This window comes from Meles meles, chromosome 18 (assembly GCF_922984935.1).
Source record: "Meles meles chromosome 18, mMelMel3.1 paternal haplotype, whole genome shotgun sequence".
Taxonomy (NCBI): domain Eukaryota; kingdom Metazoa; phylum Chordata; class Mammalia; order Carnivora; family Mustelidae; genus Meles; species Meles meles.
In genome coordinates, this window is record NC_060083.1 from 58,248,848 (window position 1) to 58,266,460 (window position 17,613).

The 17,613-nt window shown below is 59.0% G+C and overlaps 1 protein-coding gene across 2 annotated transcripts; it reads left to right on the forward strand.

Moving 5' to 3' along the window:
- Positions 1-209: 209 nt before the first annotated feature.
- SLC9A3R1 (SLC9A3 regulator 1) lies at positions 210-17,578 on the forward strand. 2 transcript variants are annotated; one of them, XM_045985312.1, is made up of 7 exons: positions 211-898; positions 7,832-7,837; positions 12,114-12,269; positions 12,898-13,051; positions 15,156-15,196; positions 16,370-16,459; positions 16,697-17,578. In XM_045985312.1, the coding sequence occupies exons 1-7, from the start codon at positions 437-439 to the stop codon at positions 16,886-16,888; spliced, it is 1,101 nt and encodes a 366-aa protein (XP_045841268.1). In that variant the 5' UTR covers positions 211-436; the 3' UTR covers positions 16,889-17,578. The 2 variants fall into 2 exon arrangements, with proteins under 2 accessions (XP_045841269.1, XP_045841268.1); XM_045985313.1 differs by lacking the exon at positions 7,832-7,837 and having other exon boundaries at positions 210-898; positions 12,108-12,269.
- The last annotated feature ends 35 nt before the right edge of the window (positions 17,579-17,613 follow it).

Sequence of the window (17,613 nt, forward strand, 5' to 3'; positions counted from 1 at the left end):
AACACTTCCACTTCCTGAGCCCTCTTTCTTCTCGCGCCGCGGGGCGCCGCGCCGAGCACAGGACCCCGCCCCCGCGCGTTCCCATTGGCCGGCGTCGTTCACCCGGCCCGAGCGCCCCGGCCCGTGGTCTCTGATTGGGCCGCGATGTCCACACCTTCGGTGCGGCTCCGCCCCCGCAATAAGGGGCTGGCGCAGAGTCGGGAGCGCTCAGTCGCCGCGCTGGGTGGGGATTGGTTCGCGCTTTCCGGCTGGGGCTCCTCGCGCTTCGCGGCCGCAGTTCGCCGCACACCTGTTCGCTCAGCCTACCCGGCAGCGCGGGGGTTCTCTGCAGTGCTTCCTCCCGCCTGCCGGTCCGAAGGGCGGGGAGGTTTGGGCCGTCCCGCCTCCGGCTCCCCACGGGACCCCAAGTCGCACCACTGAGCCGTCGCAGAGCGAGATGAGCGCGGACGCGGCTGCCGGGGCGCCCCTGCCCCGGCTCTGCTGTCTGGAGAAGGGCCCGAACGGCTACGGCTTCCACCTGCACGGGGAGAAGGGCAAGCTGGGCCAGTTCATCAGGCTGGTGGAGCCCGGTTCACCAGCCGAGAAGGCGGGGCTGCTGGCGGGAGACCGGCTGGTGGAGGTGAACGGCGAGAACGTCGAGAAGGAGACCCACCAGCAGGTGGTGAGCCGCATCCGCGCGGCGCTCAACGCAGTGCGCCTGCTGGTGGTCGACCCCGAGACGGACGAGCGGCTGCAGAAGCTGGGTGTCCAGGTCCGGGAGGAGTTGCTGCACGCCCAGGACGGGTCCGGGCAGGCCGAGCCCCCGGCCGCTACCGAGCCGCAGGAGGCTGGTGGCGAAAATGAGCCGCAGGCCGCCGCGCCGGAGCCGCGCGAAACCGAAAAGAGCCATCCAGAGCGGGTATGTGTGGGCCCTAAGCCGGCGGCGACTGGAAGGGGGTGTGAGGGGGAAGCGAGAGGAGACCCAGCCGCCCCTCGGACGTCCAACCGCGCGCCTGCCTCCTCTTTCAGAAGCTAGATCCTCGAGGGGGAGACTGCTTCCGCCTCCCGACAGGTCGCACTGGCTTGGGGCTGCGTCCCGTTACCCCCACGCCCCCTCCCAGACTGGGCTAGGACCCTGAGCGCCTTGCCACCTGCACTGCTTGTCTCTTGGCTTTTGGGAGCGGGAGTGAGAGAGGGCAACTCCCAATTCTGTGCGGAGCCCCCGCAACAGCAGGAGGGGAGGGGTCGCCGACAGGGTTCTCCAGGCAGCGCCCCACCCCCGCGGGCGGGTGCGTGTATCATTAACCTCAGCCTGGCGGGACTTCATTCTCCCGAAGTACGGTGTGACTCTTAAGGAGAGGGAGCCCCACCGGCTCTGGGCGATGTGTGGGGGTGGGGTCCGGGGAGGAGGTGCAGAGGCGTCTGCGGGGGTGGTGGCGACTCTGCCACCGGGAGGATTTATGAGTCTCAGGAATGTGAGGCGTAAGCTGGCTCGTATCTGGGAACGGGAGGAGAGGACTTCGGAGGAAAAGAAAGGGCTGGGAGGAAGGTGGGGAGAGAGTAGCCTGGTGTGGCAGGGCCCTGCGGAAGCCAGCAGAACTCATCAGGGACAGGGGGTCTTGCCTGTCATTACCTGTCTCACTTCAGTCCCCTGGACGCCAGGCTGACTGGTTGCTTTTTGCCCATCTTGGTGTTTCCCCAAACGATCCCAGTTTGGATCAGCTGCAGGAGGGGCAGTAGCAAAACAGGAGTTGTGATGAGAGCCTTGTGTCCCCAGAGAGCGAAGGAGGGGGAGGCCGTAGGGTGCAGACGGGTGGGGGGAGGAGCAGAGCCTGCGCCTCCCAGGGCCCCGTTGGCTTGGGCCAGCTCTCCACCTGGTGGCAGCGTGTGGCAGGAGCGTCCATGATGCCAGCAGAAGCCTCTCTGGACAGAGAAAAGGCACCCTTCAGCTTTAAGGTAGAAGGTGGAGCCCCAGAGGACCAGCTGGTTTGGTGGAAGTGAAGAAAGTGAGGTCGCCAGGAGCTCTGTCCAGCCAGAGCTGGGCGCGGGCAATACCAGGGCCGCCGGGCTCCCACTTCCTGCCACTGCCAAGCTGGCGTTGGCACGGATGGGGGAGGGGCCGGGGCATCCCTGGCAGGGGTTTGACACCAGGGAGTTGGAAACCATGACCTCTGAACCCAGGCAGGATCTCGTTTGAACTTTGTGCTGAGCTGAGTGTAGCACTTTGCCTTTCCCTCTCTTTTTTTCTTTTTGGACTTCGGCACTGGCACAAGTAACCACCTCCCCACTCCCCATCCCCCGCCGAGATGCCGCTGTGTTCAGCTCCTCCCCTTGCCCTTTTGGTTTTTTGTGGGGGTTTTTTTGATTGGTGTGGTTTTGGGTTTTGTTTTTGTGTTTTTTTGGTCTTTTTGCTGCTGGGTGAGGAAGGGTCCGAGGGGAGTTGGAGGATGCCAGGGGCACGGTGGCCTGACCCAGCCTGTGCTCTCCCACCATACCATCTGGAAAAGCAGTGGAGCTTGACTTTCTGCCTTCTGCGTGACCGCAGAATCGGATTCCCCCGGCTGGTGATGGGACATCTGTGTTTGCACAAACTTCTCAGGCCAGGAGAAGGGAGGAGGATACCCTCCAGCTGGTCCTGGGGACACCATCACCATGCCTCTTGGGGTTTCAGGTCCACAGGCAAGTCACAGAACTTCTCTGAGCCTTGGTTCTCCCACTATAAAATGGGGAGTGTTACCATACAGTGACCCCTATTTCCTCTAGGATTTTACGGATAGTGGGAAGTACTTGAGCCCCAGGTGGATGCCGAATTGAGCACCTTCTGCTCGGGCATTTGTGCCAGTCCCTCTGGTAGGAAATGCCCATGGAATCTGGGGCGGTGGCCATGCAGGTGACCTGCCCTGTCATTGCAAAAAAAAAAAAAGTCAGTAAACACAGTAAAACTGACATTTTTCCTAAAAGCCATCTCATAGAAGGAATTTGAGTTTTACTAATTAGTTTTAGCCTGAATTGTTTTGCAAAGTGGGGACCGTTACAGTATCTTCATTGGTTCTAACACGTGGAAAAAGCGTTTGGTGGACAAGTGCCCCTCAGAGATTAGGTGGCAGGTAACATCTCATTGGGAAGCCCACCCTGGGTGGAGAATCCTACAGGCAGAGGCTGTGGGATGCTTGTAGTACTGTCCGAGGAGGAGGGGGAGGGATTTGCAGCTGTGCCCACCTGCTCCGTAGGTGGCTTTCCCCACCCCTTCCGAGGGAGGAGCAGCAGCACCCCTGCTCACAGCCACCCCCTCCCCTCCCGTGCTGATGGGCCCCAGGCCTGAGCTACCTCGACCCAAGGTGACTTAACCTCCTAGGCCTCTGTCTCCTCCTGTGTAAGTCGGGAGCGTAGGGGCGGCCACACTGGGTGGGGGTTACATGGGGAGGTCCCTAAAGGCCGTAGCTCCATGCCTGGCCTGGAACCGCTCAGCGAATATTGGTATTTGAATTGGTAAGTATTTCACAGTGATTGTTACGTGCCCACCCTTGGGCCCCCAGGCCTGGACCTGCTCCTCCTCGGGCAAGTGCTCCCATGTCCCAGCCTGGTGCTGTCTGAATGCCCGGTCTGAAGGCCAGTGTTCTGGAATAATCAGAAGGTGCTCCACAGCCTTTCCCAGTCTGGCAGCCCAACAAGACCCTTCAGTCTGGGAACCTGTCAGTTCCCTTCTCCATGAGGCACACTGCAAAACCGTTCACAGCCCACAGAGCCTTTCCTCGACCCCGCAGGCAGAACGAGCTTTTTTCTTCGCTCTCCTCCTCCTCCCTGTCCTCTGCATCTTTTATGGCTATGAGTATGCAGCAATCAAATCACCTGTTCATGATCTTGACTCACTGCAAATGGTGAGGAGGGTGAAGGTTGTGGCTGCTTTGTGTTTATATCCCCGGTGCTATGCCTGGCGCAGAGCAGGGAGGGGCTCACATAATTTTTGAATGAACGAGTGCATAGTAGCCATCAGGCACCTTTCTCCTAATTCATCTTGGTCCAACACCCCCAGAGATTGAAATTCCAGACAGAACCTACCTACTCCTTTCTTGCCTCCTAGCAGCTTCCCTTTGGGGCCTAGAGAGGTAAAATTGTCCATTGTCCCCTGAAATCTCAGCTTCTACTTCCTGTGAAATGGGAACACCAGAACCCCACCTTGCAGGGTTTTGGGGGAGTTCGATGGGATGACAGGGGTGTGTGTCAGTGCCTGGCTTGAGGTGCATTCTTGCCAGACCTGACTGACCCTGATGCCAGAGGCAGAAACAGCGCAGGCTGGGGTCCCTGGCTGGCTCAGTCCGTGGAGCTTGTGACTCTTGGACTTGGAGTCACGAGTTTGATCCCCACGCTGGGCACAAAGCCTGCTTAATAAATTCGGGGCACCTAGATGGTTCAGTCAGTTGAGTGACTGCCTTCAGCTCATGTCATGGTCCTGGGATGGAGCCTCGAGCCCCGCATCGGGCTTCTCACTCAGTGGGGAGTCTGCTTCTCCCTCTCCCTCTGATCCCCCCTACCCAGGTCACTCATACTCACTCACTCTCAAATAAATAAAATCTTTAAAAAAAAAATAAAATTTAAATGAAAGAAAAAAGGAATAGTGCGGGCATCCCAGGCAGCAGGGTGGGTGAGTGGGTGGGCACAATTCACTGGCAGCCTGCCGGCCTCCTCCCCAGGATAGGTGGGCCGTTCCCCACGGGCAGGTTGGAGTTTGGGAGGGCAGAACAGAGAGTCGGAGCTGTAGGATGTTTGGATTTGAAATAGAGTATGTGATAGTGTGAGTGTGGTTCCTTCTCTGAAGCCACAGATTTGGGATTTCTTCTCTCCTGGTTCCTACCTTCAGGTTCCTATAGAGTTAAATCAGTAATTCTGGAGATAATTCTCTTGGAGACAGACTGGGGCACGCTCCCGTTATGTCTAGATGTGGGCCGTTCTCTTCCTCTCCAGAGTTCCCATCCCACGGGGCTCTGGGGAGGTGGGGGACCCCTTAGGAATTAGAGATGCGGGCCTTCTACAGGCAGAAGCCAGAGTCCTCAAGGCCGGTATGAGATGCTCTGCTTTTTGCTGCTCTGAGATGGAGTCAGCCCCGCGGGGAAGGAAATTCAATTCCAGTGCAGCCTTGTGCCCTAAAGATGCTGACGGATTTCCACGGTTCCCCTATGACAGCCATGCAAGTTAGGTCTTAGTGTCTCCATTTTGTGAGCGGATAGTAGTTGCTCAGTAAATGGTAATGGTTACTAGTGTCTGGCGGTGTGCTGTGTACTAGACATGCGTTGTGTCGGGGCGCCTGCGTGGCTCCCTCTGTCCTCATGGCTCATCCACTCGGATGCAAATCAAACATCAGAATCTTGATTGCCGCCCAGGGTGGTGAGATCAAAGCCCCAAATCTCTCTCTCTCTCTCTCAGATAAATAAATCTTTAAAAAAAATAAAAAAATAATATGCCTTATGTCATTCAATCTACAAAACTACGGCATGAGGCAGATACTGGCCCCCATGTCCTCGTGGAAACGGAGTCTTGGTCAGTTCAGGTGGGCAGCCTCAGGGCTCTTCCCGTGTGGACGGGGGTGTTACCCCAAGTCTCTCTGACTCCAGTGCCTGCATAACCACTCAGCCACGCAGTTGGGTTGTACTTGAGGGCCCGACTGTCCAGCTGGGGCTCTCTGCCCACCGCATTCTGGGCGACATAATAGCCATCACAGTGAGTGGAATACATTCAGGTTGCTTGCACCAGCTCCTTGCAAGGAGGGGTCCGGGTAGCTTCTGTCTCTGGGGGTGTCCTTTGCGGCATCACCAGGAAAATGTGTCAGAGCGCAGAAATGGCCTGGCTCCTGGCCCCACCCTTCTCTGTGATGGGCTGGGATCCAGATACCGCCCACCAAGTCTCTACCTACCTTACCCCACCCCACCCCCAGTCCTAAGAACCCATCCTTGCTGGCTCTGGGGCTTCCCTGCAGCAAACCCCCCTTCCCGCCCCACGGCCCAAGGCCAACCTTGACCTGTTGGCCTTGGCCTTGCCTCAACCCTGAAGTGTAGGACAGCTCACCATGTCCGCAGCCCTCTGAGCAATGTTTAGGTTCCTGTGTCCTAGAAAAGGGCCACACCCTCATTACTGTGTTGTGGGGGGCTAGAACTCTGACTTCAGAGTCAAAGGATCCTGCCCTCCTGGGTGTGTTAAAAGGTTATGCCCAATTCAAGTGTGTGAGTGTGTGTTGGGGGGTGATGTAGAAATGTGTTTGAGGGTGGCACCTGAGTGTCTCGGTCGGTTGAGTACCCCACTCGTGATTTTCCACGCTGGTCACAATCTCAGGGTCTTGGGATAGAGCCCTTGGGGTGGGATCCGTACTCAGCACAGTCTGTTCGAGATTCTTGCTCTCCCTCGCTCCCTTACCCAACTTGTGCATGCGCCCCCCCAATAAATAAATTTTTTTAAAAATTGGGGGGCTGACAGCCTGATGGTTGAGAGTAAGACTTCTAGAATATCAGCAGACCCTGGTGGCAGCCACTGGCCGTGTGTGGCTCTTAGCCCTTGAACTGTGCTGCTCCCATTTGAGATGTGTTGGAAGTTAGAAATGCACGCCAGATTTTTTTTTTTTTAAAGATTTTATTTATTTATTTGACAGAGATCACAAGTAGACAGAGAGGCAGGCAGAGAGAGAGAGAGAGGGAAGCAGGCTCCCCGCTGAGCAGAGAGCCCGATGCGGGACTCGATCCCAGGACCCTGAGATCATGACCTGAGCCAAAGGCAGCGGCTTAACCCACTGAGCCACCCAGGCGCCCCTGCATGCCAGATTTTGAAGGCTTCTTACAACCCAAAAGACATAAAATATGCTGTTAATAATTTTGAAGTGGATTACATGTTGAAATGATAGCAGTTCAGGGCATATTATGTGAGATAAAGTCATTGTAATTAATTTCTAATTCTTTTTTTTACTTCAGTGTGACTACTGGGAAATTTTAATTTGCCTCCCTGACCAATATTGTGTTCCTATTGGACGTGCTGTTCCCCATCTGAGTTCAGAGCCTGCCTTCTCCTCCCGTCCTCTGTGTACTTGTCCTCTGTGTACTTGAGCGGTTGATGTGACCTTTTTGAACCTGAGTTCCCTCATCTGGGAACAAGGGCAGTAATACCTTCCTCACAGGATTAGAATTAGGTTTGAATGAGAAAATGTACATAAAATCGCGGTGTGGCCCTTGGCCCACAGTACGTGCTCAGTAAACAGTAGCTTCTATTTGTTATTTTAATAGAGCCGCATTACACAAGCTTTCTGAAGGTCTTTGTCCCTTCAGGACGGGCCCTTAGATCCAGTGACTTCTGGGAAGGAGGGTGAGGAAGAAGGGGGGATGGGGTACAGTGCCTGCGGAGCCGGCGGGCATGGGGCGGCCAGCCTGGAGGGAGTCCAGCCAGGCAGCAGCCCACGTACCAGCCTGCTCCGTCCCAGGCTTGCCCAGCCCTGGGGAGACCTGAGCCAAACTCCTTCGGGCGGGTCTCTGGCCAGCACCGGGAGAAGAGAAGCTGGCGCAGGGCCCCTGCACGGGGCCGGGGAGAAGCAGCTCCCACTCTACCATAGGTCTCCCTCCCAGAGCTCACCCAGTCCACCCAGATCACCCCGCTGGGCTCCTGAGGGGGGCGGTCCCACTGAGAAACAGGAAGGCCAAGATGAAGGGCTCGAGCAGCTCTGTTTTCACAAACGAAGATGGCCAGCAGCCCTGTCTGCACACATCTGGGTGGGGAAGGTCCTGTGGGCACGGGTCAGTGGCCGCCGAGCCTTTTCTGTACCTCGGTGAGGAGAGGATGCCTCTAGCCTCGAGCTCTGGCCACTGGCCAGCGGTCTGAGCTCCTGGTCACTTCCCAACCTACCCTGAGGACAGTGCCCCCTTGCTGCCCAGTCACATGTCACCCTCAGGCTAGGCCAGCTCTCGCCATCCATCATGGCTTCCTTGAAGAGCTGGCACCAGACCCAAGCTTGTGTCTCTAGAGTTCTGTGGAACCACCGACCTGCCTCCCAGGGCAGCGGCTGTGCTGTTCCCAATCGCCAGCGTCCCCCCTGTCCCACCCCTGCCAGAAGCACCAGGGCTCCTGCCCACTCCCCTGTCCCCTTGTTGTTGGGGCTGATGTCCCTGGGGCAGCAGCTTCAATCTTATCTGAGTAAACAAGAGCCCTAGGCTGGGCTAGGCTGGACTGTGTTGGGGGAGGGACAGTCTTGGGAGGTGAGGGTCCTCTGTTGTTCCCCTAACCACCCTGGGGGTCTTCCGGCTCTAACAGCCCATTCCTTCTGGGGCTCAGAGCTGCCCAGCCTTCTGGAAGGAGCCTGGCTGTTTTCTATAGGGCCCATCACCATGACACCGGCCAGGGACGGGCCGGGCCCAGTGGGGCGTTGGCCCCCAGCAGCCCTCCCCGAGGAGGAACAGGGAGCGGCCCTGGGCCTGCTCCCCAGAGACGGGCACTGGGATTAGGGTATCGACTTTCCTCGGCTTTCCAGGTGGTTGCTGGTGGCGCCTATTGAATTCCGTGCCCGGCGTCCGCTCCCTGGGCTGCGTGGGTGGAGGTGATTGGGCGGCCACTTGGGGCCAGGCTGGGCTCCCTGGGAGAGAAGGGGGAATGGAGGGGATGGCCACGGGGCCTGTGACAGGATTTGGGACAGCCTGCCAACCTGAGGGTGGGAAGAGGTTCCAGGAGAAGAGTCTGAAGGCAGCTGTCCTGGCAAGATCTTTTCAGGAAAACTTGTCTGGTGTTGCCTGGGAGACTCAGTCCCGCCCCCCAGTCACCCCAGCTCATCTGCACTGTCCTTTGACCACCGTTGCCTCTTGTTCTTTCCTCTTGCTTCCGAGTCTCCCCCCGGGGCTCCTCATGAGCAGGTCCCGATTTCTGCTGCTGACCTGTCGTCTCTCTGGGATCCCTACCTGGCACTCTGAACGCTCTGAGGCCATGCTCCCCTTGAAGTCCCCTCCCCACCCCCAGCTCTTGGACCCCTCCTGAGCCCCTGGGGGCCACACAACCAGGATCAAGATAGGCTGGACTTTCCAGCTGCCCCCTTTTCCCCAGAGGCAGAACCCAGGTCCTGCTTCAGCTCTGGGGGTGCAGGCCCAGGAGCAGCAATGGCCAGGCTCTGCCGGGGTCCCTGCCCCCTTCCCACCAGATCCTCAGGGAGGCTGCCCCCCCCCACCCCCACAGGGACAGCCTCCACCCTGGTCTGCTGGGATGGGCTGCTTTGATGGGCTGACTGGCAGAGACACCTCCTGGAGACAGCTGGGGGAGGGGTGGAGAAAAACAGCCTGGTCTCCTGGAAGAATGACCCCCCTCACCTCCCTTGGGAAGGAGGGAGCTGGATGGGGCCCTATAGGTGTCTGAACAGTCAGAAAACCACCTGGAGCTTCCTGTCCCCCTGTTCAGACACCGCCAGAGGGTCATGGAGCAGGTCCCAGTACCAGGGAAAGGGAGCAGTGGGGGAGCTGAGCCCCATTTCCTCCAATCCCACGGTTGGGACTGGTGGAGGGGAGTGAGGTTCAAAGCAGGCACTCCGGCCTTAGTGACGGGGCTCCTGGAAACGTGCCCACGTGGGGGATCAGGAAGAAAAGGCTGTAGCCCTGAGCCCCAGGCCGGGCCACCCTGCTGGCCAGGAGCTCTCCCTGAACCGCTAGGCTGCCCCAGCCCATGCCTGCCCACTGCTGCATTGCTTATCCCAAGCTCGGGCGGGAGCTGTGGCCGCAAGAGGCCTTGAGCACCCGGAAGGAAGGCTGTGGTTTCATCAGCGGCCGGCTGCCTCCCAGCAGAGCCTGCGCCGCGGTGGGAGAGCAGCCCATGTTTATGACTCCTGCTGAGGCCACCTCCCAGTCTGGACTTGGGTCCTTCGGAGCCAGCCCGTGGATGGTGGGAGGGACACGGGGTCCATGTCAGAGACCTTGTGAGAGCTCTGGCCCCTCCACTGTGTGGCTCGCTGGGTGACATCGGGCTGTGGGCTTAACATCTGGACTCTCAGTTTCCCGGCCTTGAGAATGGGGGTGCCTGGCCCCAGCCGGGTGGCCATGGGAAGGACGGAAAGAAAGAAGACTCTTTGGAATGAGAGGAGGGAGGGGAGGAGCGGGGACGCGGAGCTGCACAGTTCTCCTCCCCACTTTCTCAGGGTGATTGCGGGCTCTGCCTGGCTGGGGCAGAAAGCTGAGCCTGCCCGCTGGCGGTAACTGGTCAGACCTGTTCCTGCTCACCTGGGCCTGGGGGAGGGCTGGGCTGGCAAGCTTTGTGGAGGGATTAGCTAGAGGAGAGAAGAGCCTCACTTACTCAACCACGATCCTGTGGGGGCTGCCAGGGGATAAGCGGCTGCGGGGAGGAGGGGGCCCCTCCCGGAATTGTACCCTGTTGATAGGGAGAGTTGGGGAGAAGATGCTTTGCAACCACTGGGGCTCCCCTCTGCCTCCCCCCCCCCCCGCCTTTTTAATGCCTGCTTCTCTGGCTTTGCTACTATGTGGGATGAGGGGAGCCTGAAGGAGAAACCAGGGAAGGGCCTACAGCCTGTGGCCCAGATCAGGGTGAAATACGGGTCCAGCCATCACCCCTCCTTCCTGTCTTCCTCTCCACACACCCCACCAACATCCTGAAACACAGAAAGACCTGCCCGGGCAGTTAAAGGAAGGCAAAGTCACTCTCCGGCCACCCCTGCCCCCCATGAGAGTGAAGGGGTGGGGAGCCCCAATGGCAGCTGCCTGCTGGGACTGGCAAGTTGGGGCAGGAGGCCCCTAAGCCCTCCTCTCCTTCCCTGCCTCCCTGGCCAGCCCTACTCCCAGCTGGGGACTGGCGACTCAGAGCAGCCTGGCCCACACCCTACCCCCCAGAATCTCCCTTTCCGGCTTAATGTGACTCATCAGCAGGGTGCCCAGCGCTGGGAAAGTCTGCTGGGGCACAGGGATTTTGAAGTTGCCAAGCGTTCCCACCTGTGTGAATTCTCTCACTCGGCCTCCCAGCGACCCTGGCACCCTATAAATGAGGAACCCGAGGCGCAAGAAGGAAATTACTTGCCCCGGGTCACACAGCTAGCTAGTAGGTGGGGAAGCAGACACGGGGGCCGGGGCCTTGACTCCGGCCTCTGCTCGTGACCTGGTGGCCTGGGGGGTCACTGGGTGCTAGCAGGCTGGCTGCTGCAGCTCCAGGCCTGGAAGGAGAGGGAGAGGGACCCGCAAGTCAGGCCTTGGGCTCGAGCTTCTGGCCGAAGTTTCGGTTGCTTGGCCCGTGCACACCCGGATCCCGTCCACTGTGTAAACCACACGGACCCTGGCTCCGAGGGCTGCAGCGTCTAAGCTAAGCTGCTTAAGTTGGACCAAGGATGGTGAAAACCATTCTCAGCTGAGTGTCTGAGTGCTGGAGAGAACCCTGCCTGGGCCCTTTCAGTCCCGACTCGGGGCCATGGCCACAGCCACGCTGGGCTCCCCCCCAGCCCAGCCCTGCTTCTCATGGCCCTTTCCCCAGGCTTCCTCAGCAGGGTCTTTGGGGTTCTGCTGCTGTCTTGCCCCCCAGCCTTCTGCTGGCGGGGGTCCCTCTCCTGTCCAGGACTCCTGGCTGTGCTTCCCCCCACCCCCCACCGGGTCTGGGGTCATCTGGCTGCCTGCTTCCCTTTCCCTGGGCTGTTCAGCTTGGATGGGGAAAGGCTTTACTGTAAACATGCTGACCAGCTTTCAGTAAACACCCTGTCTCGGCTGCTGCAGAGAACTGGGTACCAAGGGGCTCAGAACCCCCAGTCACCAGCCAGGCTGGCAGTGGTAGCACCCCAGCCCCAAAGGGGGCCAGACAGAGCTTCTACTGGGGAGGCATAAGGTAGCAATCAGAATAACACAATTAACCTTAGAATGTCACAAGGGAAGGGACTCCTGCTAACCTGGTCCCACCTCCCATTTGCCAGAAGGAGGTGACTGGCTTGGAGGGGGCACCCGGGCAGTGTGTGACAAGGCCAGGTCTTCTGGGTTCCAGCCCAGCATTCTCTCAGATTGCTGTGTGGGATCTCGGCAAACTTGCCTTAGTCCCATGTGTTCCTTGTGGGGGAGGGGAAGGGGTCAGGCACCGGGCCAGGAGGGCGGGACCTAAAAGGATGGCGAATGGCCACGGATCCTCCTCTATCCCCACAGCGGGAGCTGCGGCCTCGGCTCTGCACCATGAAGAAGGGCGCCAACGGCTACGGCTTCAACTTGCACAGCGACAAATCCAGGCCGGGCCAGTTCATCCGGGCAGTGGACCCTGACTCACCTGCGGAGGCCTCAGGGCTCCGGGCTCAGGACCGCATCGTGGAGGTAATGCTTCTCGGCCTCTTTCCGGGCACCTGCTTCCTGCCTACCTCCACACGAGAGACACTTGGTAGCCCAGGTTCCACCCAGCCCTTCCAGCGGACACGTGGGGCCACCTGCAGAGTGTCCTGCTGCCTGAGGCCTCCATGGTGGCAGGCGTGCTCAGAACTCTTTGTGTGGTGCTGGGAAGGAAAGGAAACGTGAACCCTCTGCCATAGGCAAGCCCCAGAATCTCAGTCTTAGAACCTTAGAGCTAGAAGAACCGCTCTCCCAAGACTTCTCATTTTACACGTGAGCAAACCACGGCCGAGCGGGAAGTCAGACACGATTACATAGAAACGCTCAGGCCCATCCCAGGCCTCCCCGATCTTTGCTGTCCTTCTGTCACAGCTGTGTTTGTTTAGTCTTTTCTGGATATTTTCTTTGGCTTTTCTCACGTGTCCTGCCTCCTCATTTGATTGTCAAGTGGGAGGACCACTTGGCTTATAGTTCAGGACTCCCAGGCAAGGGGCGTATCGTGTCCCCAGACTGCCAGCTGGCTGAGGACGTGAAGAGGACCATTCACACCACCTCCACCTGCCCCCCTAAAACTGTGCCAGTAACCCCTGGCCTTCCCTCCCCGCCCCCACAACAGGTGAACGGGGTCTGCGTGGAGGGCAAGCAGCACGGGGATGTGGTGTCTGCCATCAAAGCTGGTGGGGATGAGACCAAGCTGCTGGTGGTTGACAAGGAGACTGATGAGTTCTTCAAGAAATGCAAAGTGATCCCATCTCAGGAGCACCTGAACGGTGAGCAGCGGAAGCCCCCGGGTCAGGGATGTGGTTGGCCCGTGCTTTAGATCTCACTGTGTCCTGGCTGACGGGCGGACAGTTTCCTGTTTAATAGCTTCCTCCCTCTCCCTCAGGGGAGTTTGGGGAAAAGAGGGGCCTGATGTCGGGAGAGGAAGCGGGGATGGCAGTGGTTTCTGAGGATGGAGAAGGACAGGGTTAAACCGTCATGAGGGAGGTAGATGGATGGACTGGAGTGGAGACTGGACGGACGGGGGTACTTATTCCCAGACCAAGGCCTCAGCACTGAAGGGAGGCCTCAGTCCCCAGCCCCTGCACCCCTAGTAGGTTTTCCAGGCAGCGCTCATGCAAGGGAAGGGTTAACTCCAGCTTTGCTTGGTCAGATCAGAGTCCAGTGACAGGGGCCCCCTGCCTCCCCTCCCTTCTCTCGGGGTTGTCTTGGAAACTCAGGCTCACCGGCTCTAGACGCCAGTGGGTGCCTCCTTGGTCCCTGGTTCCCGGGCCCTTGCCCTCCCCACCCCACCCCCCAACACGCTGCCAAGCCTGGCACCTCCCCCTGCTCAAGCCCCAGCCAAACAGGGCCAGGCTGCTGCCCGAGGGCAGGAAGGAGTTAAAGTAAAGCTCTTCTCGCTGGTCTGGACTTTCTCCCTGGAGAGATGGCTCCTGGGGGAAGGCGAAGGAGGGTGGGTGGGACCTCTTTGGACTTTGCAGTGGGCAGGGCCTCCCTAAAGGTGTCGGGGGGTTTTATTTGTAGGGGGCTATCCACCTCAAGGTCCTACCACAGACTTCGCCTCTGGGTGGAGGGGTCAGGTGGAAGCAGACTCCAGGCCTGGGACGTAGGGCACCACCTTATCCTTGTTTCCCAGGTTCATAGAAGCTAGATAACTCAGATAGTGGCCTTCCTCAGTGAGGGGGAAACTGAGGCCCTGAGAAGCCCCATCCTTGCTCTGGGCCTCATGGTGCAGGGAAGACGGTGGCGGGCACAGCTGCTGAATTACCTTCCCCTGAGGCCTCCAGCTTCCTTCCCCCACCTACCCCGAAGGAATCAGCCCTCAGACATTCCTCCTCCTTATCTCTGTGGCTGGGTGGGATGGGCCTTGAGAATCTTGGTGATTGTGGTGATTGTAGCCTCGGGCCTGAGGGCACATCTCCTCCCCAGGTTTGTGTCGCAGGCTGCTCTCCACTCCTCCCAGCTGGGTGTAACTGCCCCCACAGAGAGGAATGCCCTCCCAGCAGCTGCCCCCTGACCACAGGAGACAACCGGGGGCAGGGGTGGGGAGTGGGCGAGGGTCCCTGTGTCCCAGCGATCCCGTGCCCAGCCACTGTGGGAAGAGGGTGGGTAGGTGGCAGTAGGGAGGAAATGGTGAGTCAGGTATGCTGAAGTCCAGGCCCCAGGAAAGACACACATTGATAGTGAAGAAGAGTCTGGAGAAACCCGCGCAGGCTGAGCAGCCCCAGCGGTGGAACAGTCCCACCTACAGCCAGGCGGGGCCCCGGCCTCGGCCCAGCAAGGGGGGGACCCCAGGCTGGTTTTCTCTCCTCCTGAGCACCGCCTCACCCGCACATTGGCAAGCAGGAGTGGGTATGATTTTCTCTTTTAGGTGAGGCAGCTGCTGCCCGGAGTCTGGGGGGTGTTTCCCACTCTGGTGCCCAGGCCTGGGGATCTGCATTTCTGACAAGCTTCCCAGGTCATTCGTAGGCAGCCAGCCTGGAATTTCCTCCCTCTTAAGAACAGCGGTTTTTCCAAATTGTTCATGACCCACCTGTGCTTCGCAAGATCAACCTAGTAGGCAAAGACTAGCGTACTTCTTTAAATGAAATTGATTTGAAAATCCCGGAGAGCGTTACGAGGTGGTAAGGGTGTGTGTTGCTTTGTGAAGCTTGTTACCCGCGGTCTGTGTGTGCCGGGTCACCAGGATGGCGGCCGTACTGCAGCGCGATTGCAGTCAAGGGACTCAAACACTTCACGTAGAGCACAAGGTCTAATTATGGGCCAAACCCGGCAGCTCCCCTCCTCCTCTCCGGGCGCCGCTCCATCCACATCCCCCAGAGCTTCTGGACTCACCTCTGCTGGTTTCTTGTTTTTTTTCTCTCCTTCTCCTAGGTCCCTTGCCTGAGCCCTTTACCAACGGGGAGATTCAGAAGGTAAAGGCAGACCCCCTGATGTTCCGCTGGCCCTCAGCAAGCCAGGGGCTGTAGAAGGGTGGAAGGCGGCATGGCTGGGACAAGGACAGCCGGGCTCAGGTTGCGGCCCCCTCCTGAGCCCTGAGCTATGGTGCCCCCCTCAGCCCCTGTGTGGAGCGCTTAGGCGGGAGGGAGAGGCCTGGCCGGGCCCCTCGCAGCCCGCTATCCTGGTGACAAGCCCCGCCTTCAACTCCCCACCGTACAGAAGAGGCCATTCTTCCCCCCAAGAACAGAGCTTCAGTGTCTGGACGCACGCTGCCTGGGCCCTGCTACTTCCAGTCTGGGCTGGAAGAACAAAGCCCCTCCTCCCCTCCTCCCTGGGCAGAAGGGAAGAGAAGGCCGTGGAGGCTGGGGAAGAGATGGTGGGGCCTGGTGCCAGCTGAGGCCGCAGAGGAACCCAGGCAGAGGCTGAGCACCAAGCTGAAGCCTTGGCCAAGATCTTCACTTTGGGACAGGCTGACTCCGAGTCAGACCACAGAGCTGGAGTTTTTCTACAGGGCCTGCTCAGAGGGTTCCCATCCCCAGGGGCTACTGTGGGAGGGGGGGTGGGGGGGTGGCCTTGGGTCACCTGAACCTTCTGTCACCCCATCTGTGGGCCTAGAACTCTCATCCCTCTTATTCCTCCAAAGCCCTTCTTAGCTGCTTTGGGGTTAAGGTTTCAAGATTCCTGGGGCAAGTCCAAGGAAACAGGTGGGCTGCAGGAAATTCAGGGAGTATCACACAGTTCCCTGTGCCAGGCAGAGGCCCCCGGGGTCCCCACACTCCCCTCGAAGCCCTTCTATGGTCACTGGCCCAAAAGGCTAGTCGACGCTGAAGGCTACTTTGGGAGAGCTGTGGGCGGTGGGGGCGTGTGAGCAGTTTAGCTAATCCCGCGGTGGTCCCTCCCACTCGGGTGGTAGAACCAGCCTGCCCTGTGATCCTTAGAGGAATGTGAAATGTCAATCCCCAAGGCTGGCCAGCCAGCCCCCCCAACCCCCTACACTCTCCTGCAGACTAAGGCAGTGTGGCTTTTGGGTCGATGGGAAAGGCTTGTGTGGAGCTTCTCAGACCACGGCACATGTCTTCCCTGGGAACACCCTTGTTCAGGACTTCCCCACCTCATCCCTTGCCAACCCCCACTCCTCTCTGTGCCAGGAGAACAGTCGTGAAGCTCTGGCCGAGGTGGCCTCTGAGAGCCCCAGATCAGCCCTGGCAAGATCCATCTCCAGTGATACCAGTGAGGAGGTAGGCTGTGGGCTGGGCGGGCAGAGGGTGGCCCTGGGTTACAGGAAGCCCATTCCCAGGCCACGCTTGCTCCTGGCACACCAGCCTGCCTTGGAGGTCACATGCTGTGACACGTTCTGTCCTTGTGACCTGGCTTCCCTGGGCACTGCCCCAAGGGAGCCACCTTGCTGAGGCTGAGGACCGGGGTGCCTGGCTGGGCACTGACTCCCTCCCTCTACTGCCGCCTCCTCTTCGCAGCTGAACTCCCAAGACAGCCCCAAGAAACAGGACTCCACGGCCCCCTCGTCTACCTCCTCCTCCTCTGACCCCATCTTGGACTTCAGCGTCTCCCTGGCCGTGGCCAAAGAGAGGGCCCATCAGAAGCGCAGCAGCAAGCGGGCCCCACAGATGGACTGGAGCAAGAAAAACGAGCTTTTCGGCAACCTCTGAGCATCCTCCTGCCAGTGCTCAGGAAAGCTGGGAGGGCCTGGCCCGCCCCCAGGCCCCAGCCCTGCTCCCTCGCCCTCCTCCTCACTCACTCCCTGCTCCTCCAATCGACACTTAAATCAGCACCAGCACCCTCCCCGCCCCCACCCCCACCCCCATCGGTGAATCTGATCTTTCTAGAGAACTATGCTCTTCCCTTGCCTCTGGGAAGGTGAAATGTGTTTCCATCCTGCCCGACCAGAAAGCAGACTCTTCCCTGCTGCTCTGGGAGTGCTCCATCCCCCTGCCACTCCCCAGGGACATCACTGGAACGCACACCAAGCAAGGATGGGGGGACCTGGTGAGAGGTCCCATTCCCTTGCAACCCCAAGTGATAACTGAGTCCGGGGTTGCTGAGGACCCCCGGTGACGTGGCGACACTGGAACGCACAGGGGTCCATCTTCTCAGAGCCATGGCTTGGGCCTCTTTTTTACATTCATTTGATTTTTTGAGTGCAGTATCAGAATTTAGAGGGATTTCTGTTTCCTTAACATGATTTGTCAGGTTGTTGCATCCAGGACATAGCATCAACCTCGGCCTTGAACTTCATTCCTGCCCTGGAGCTCCAGGCAGCGTGGGGCAGGTCTGGCTACCCCCTGCCCAGCCACCCTAGTGTAAGGAAACTCCATCAAATTCAGCTGGCTTCCATCCTGCCTCAGCCTCTGTGTCGTCTTTTAGAGCCTGGGTG

Coding starts and splice junctions, on each gene's coding strand:
- SLC9A3R1 (XM_045985313.1), top strand. CDS start 437: ATGAGCGCGGACGCGGCTGCCGGGGCGCCCCTGCCCCGGCTCTGCTGT. Junction 12,270..12,897: donor CTCAGGACCGCATCGTGGAG/GTAATGCTTCTC, acceptor CCCCCACAACAG/GTGAACGGGGTCTGCGTGGA. Junction 13,052..15,155: donor ATCTCAGGAGCACCTGAACG/GTGAGCAGCGGA, acceptor TCCTTCTCCTAG/GTCCCTTGCCTGAGCCCTTT.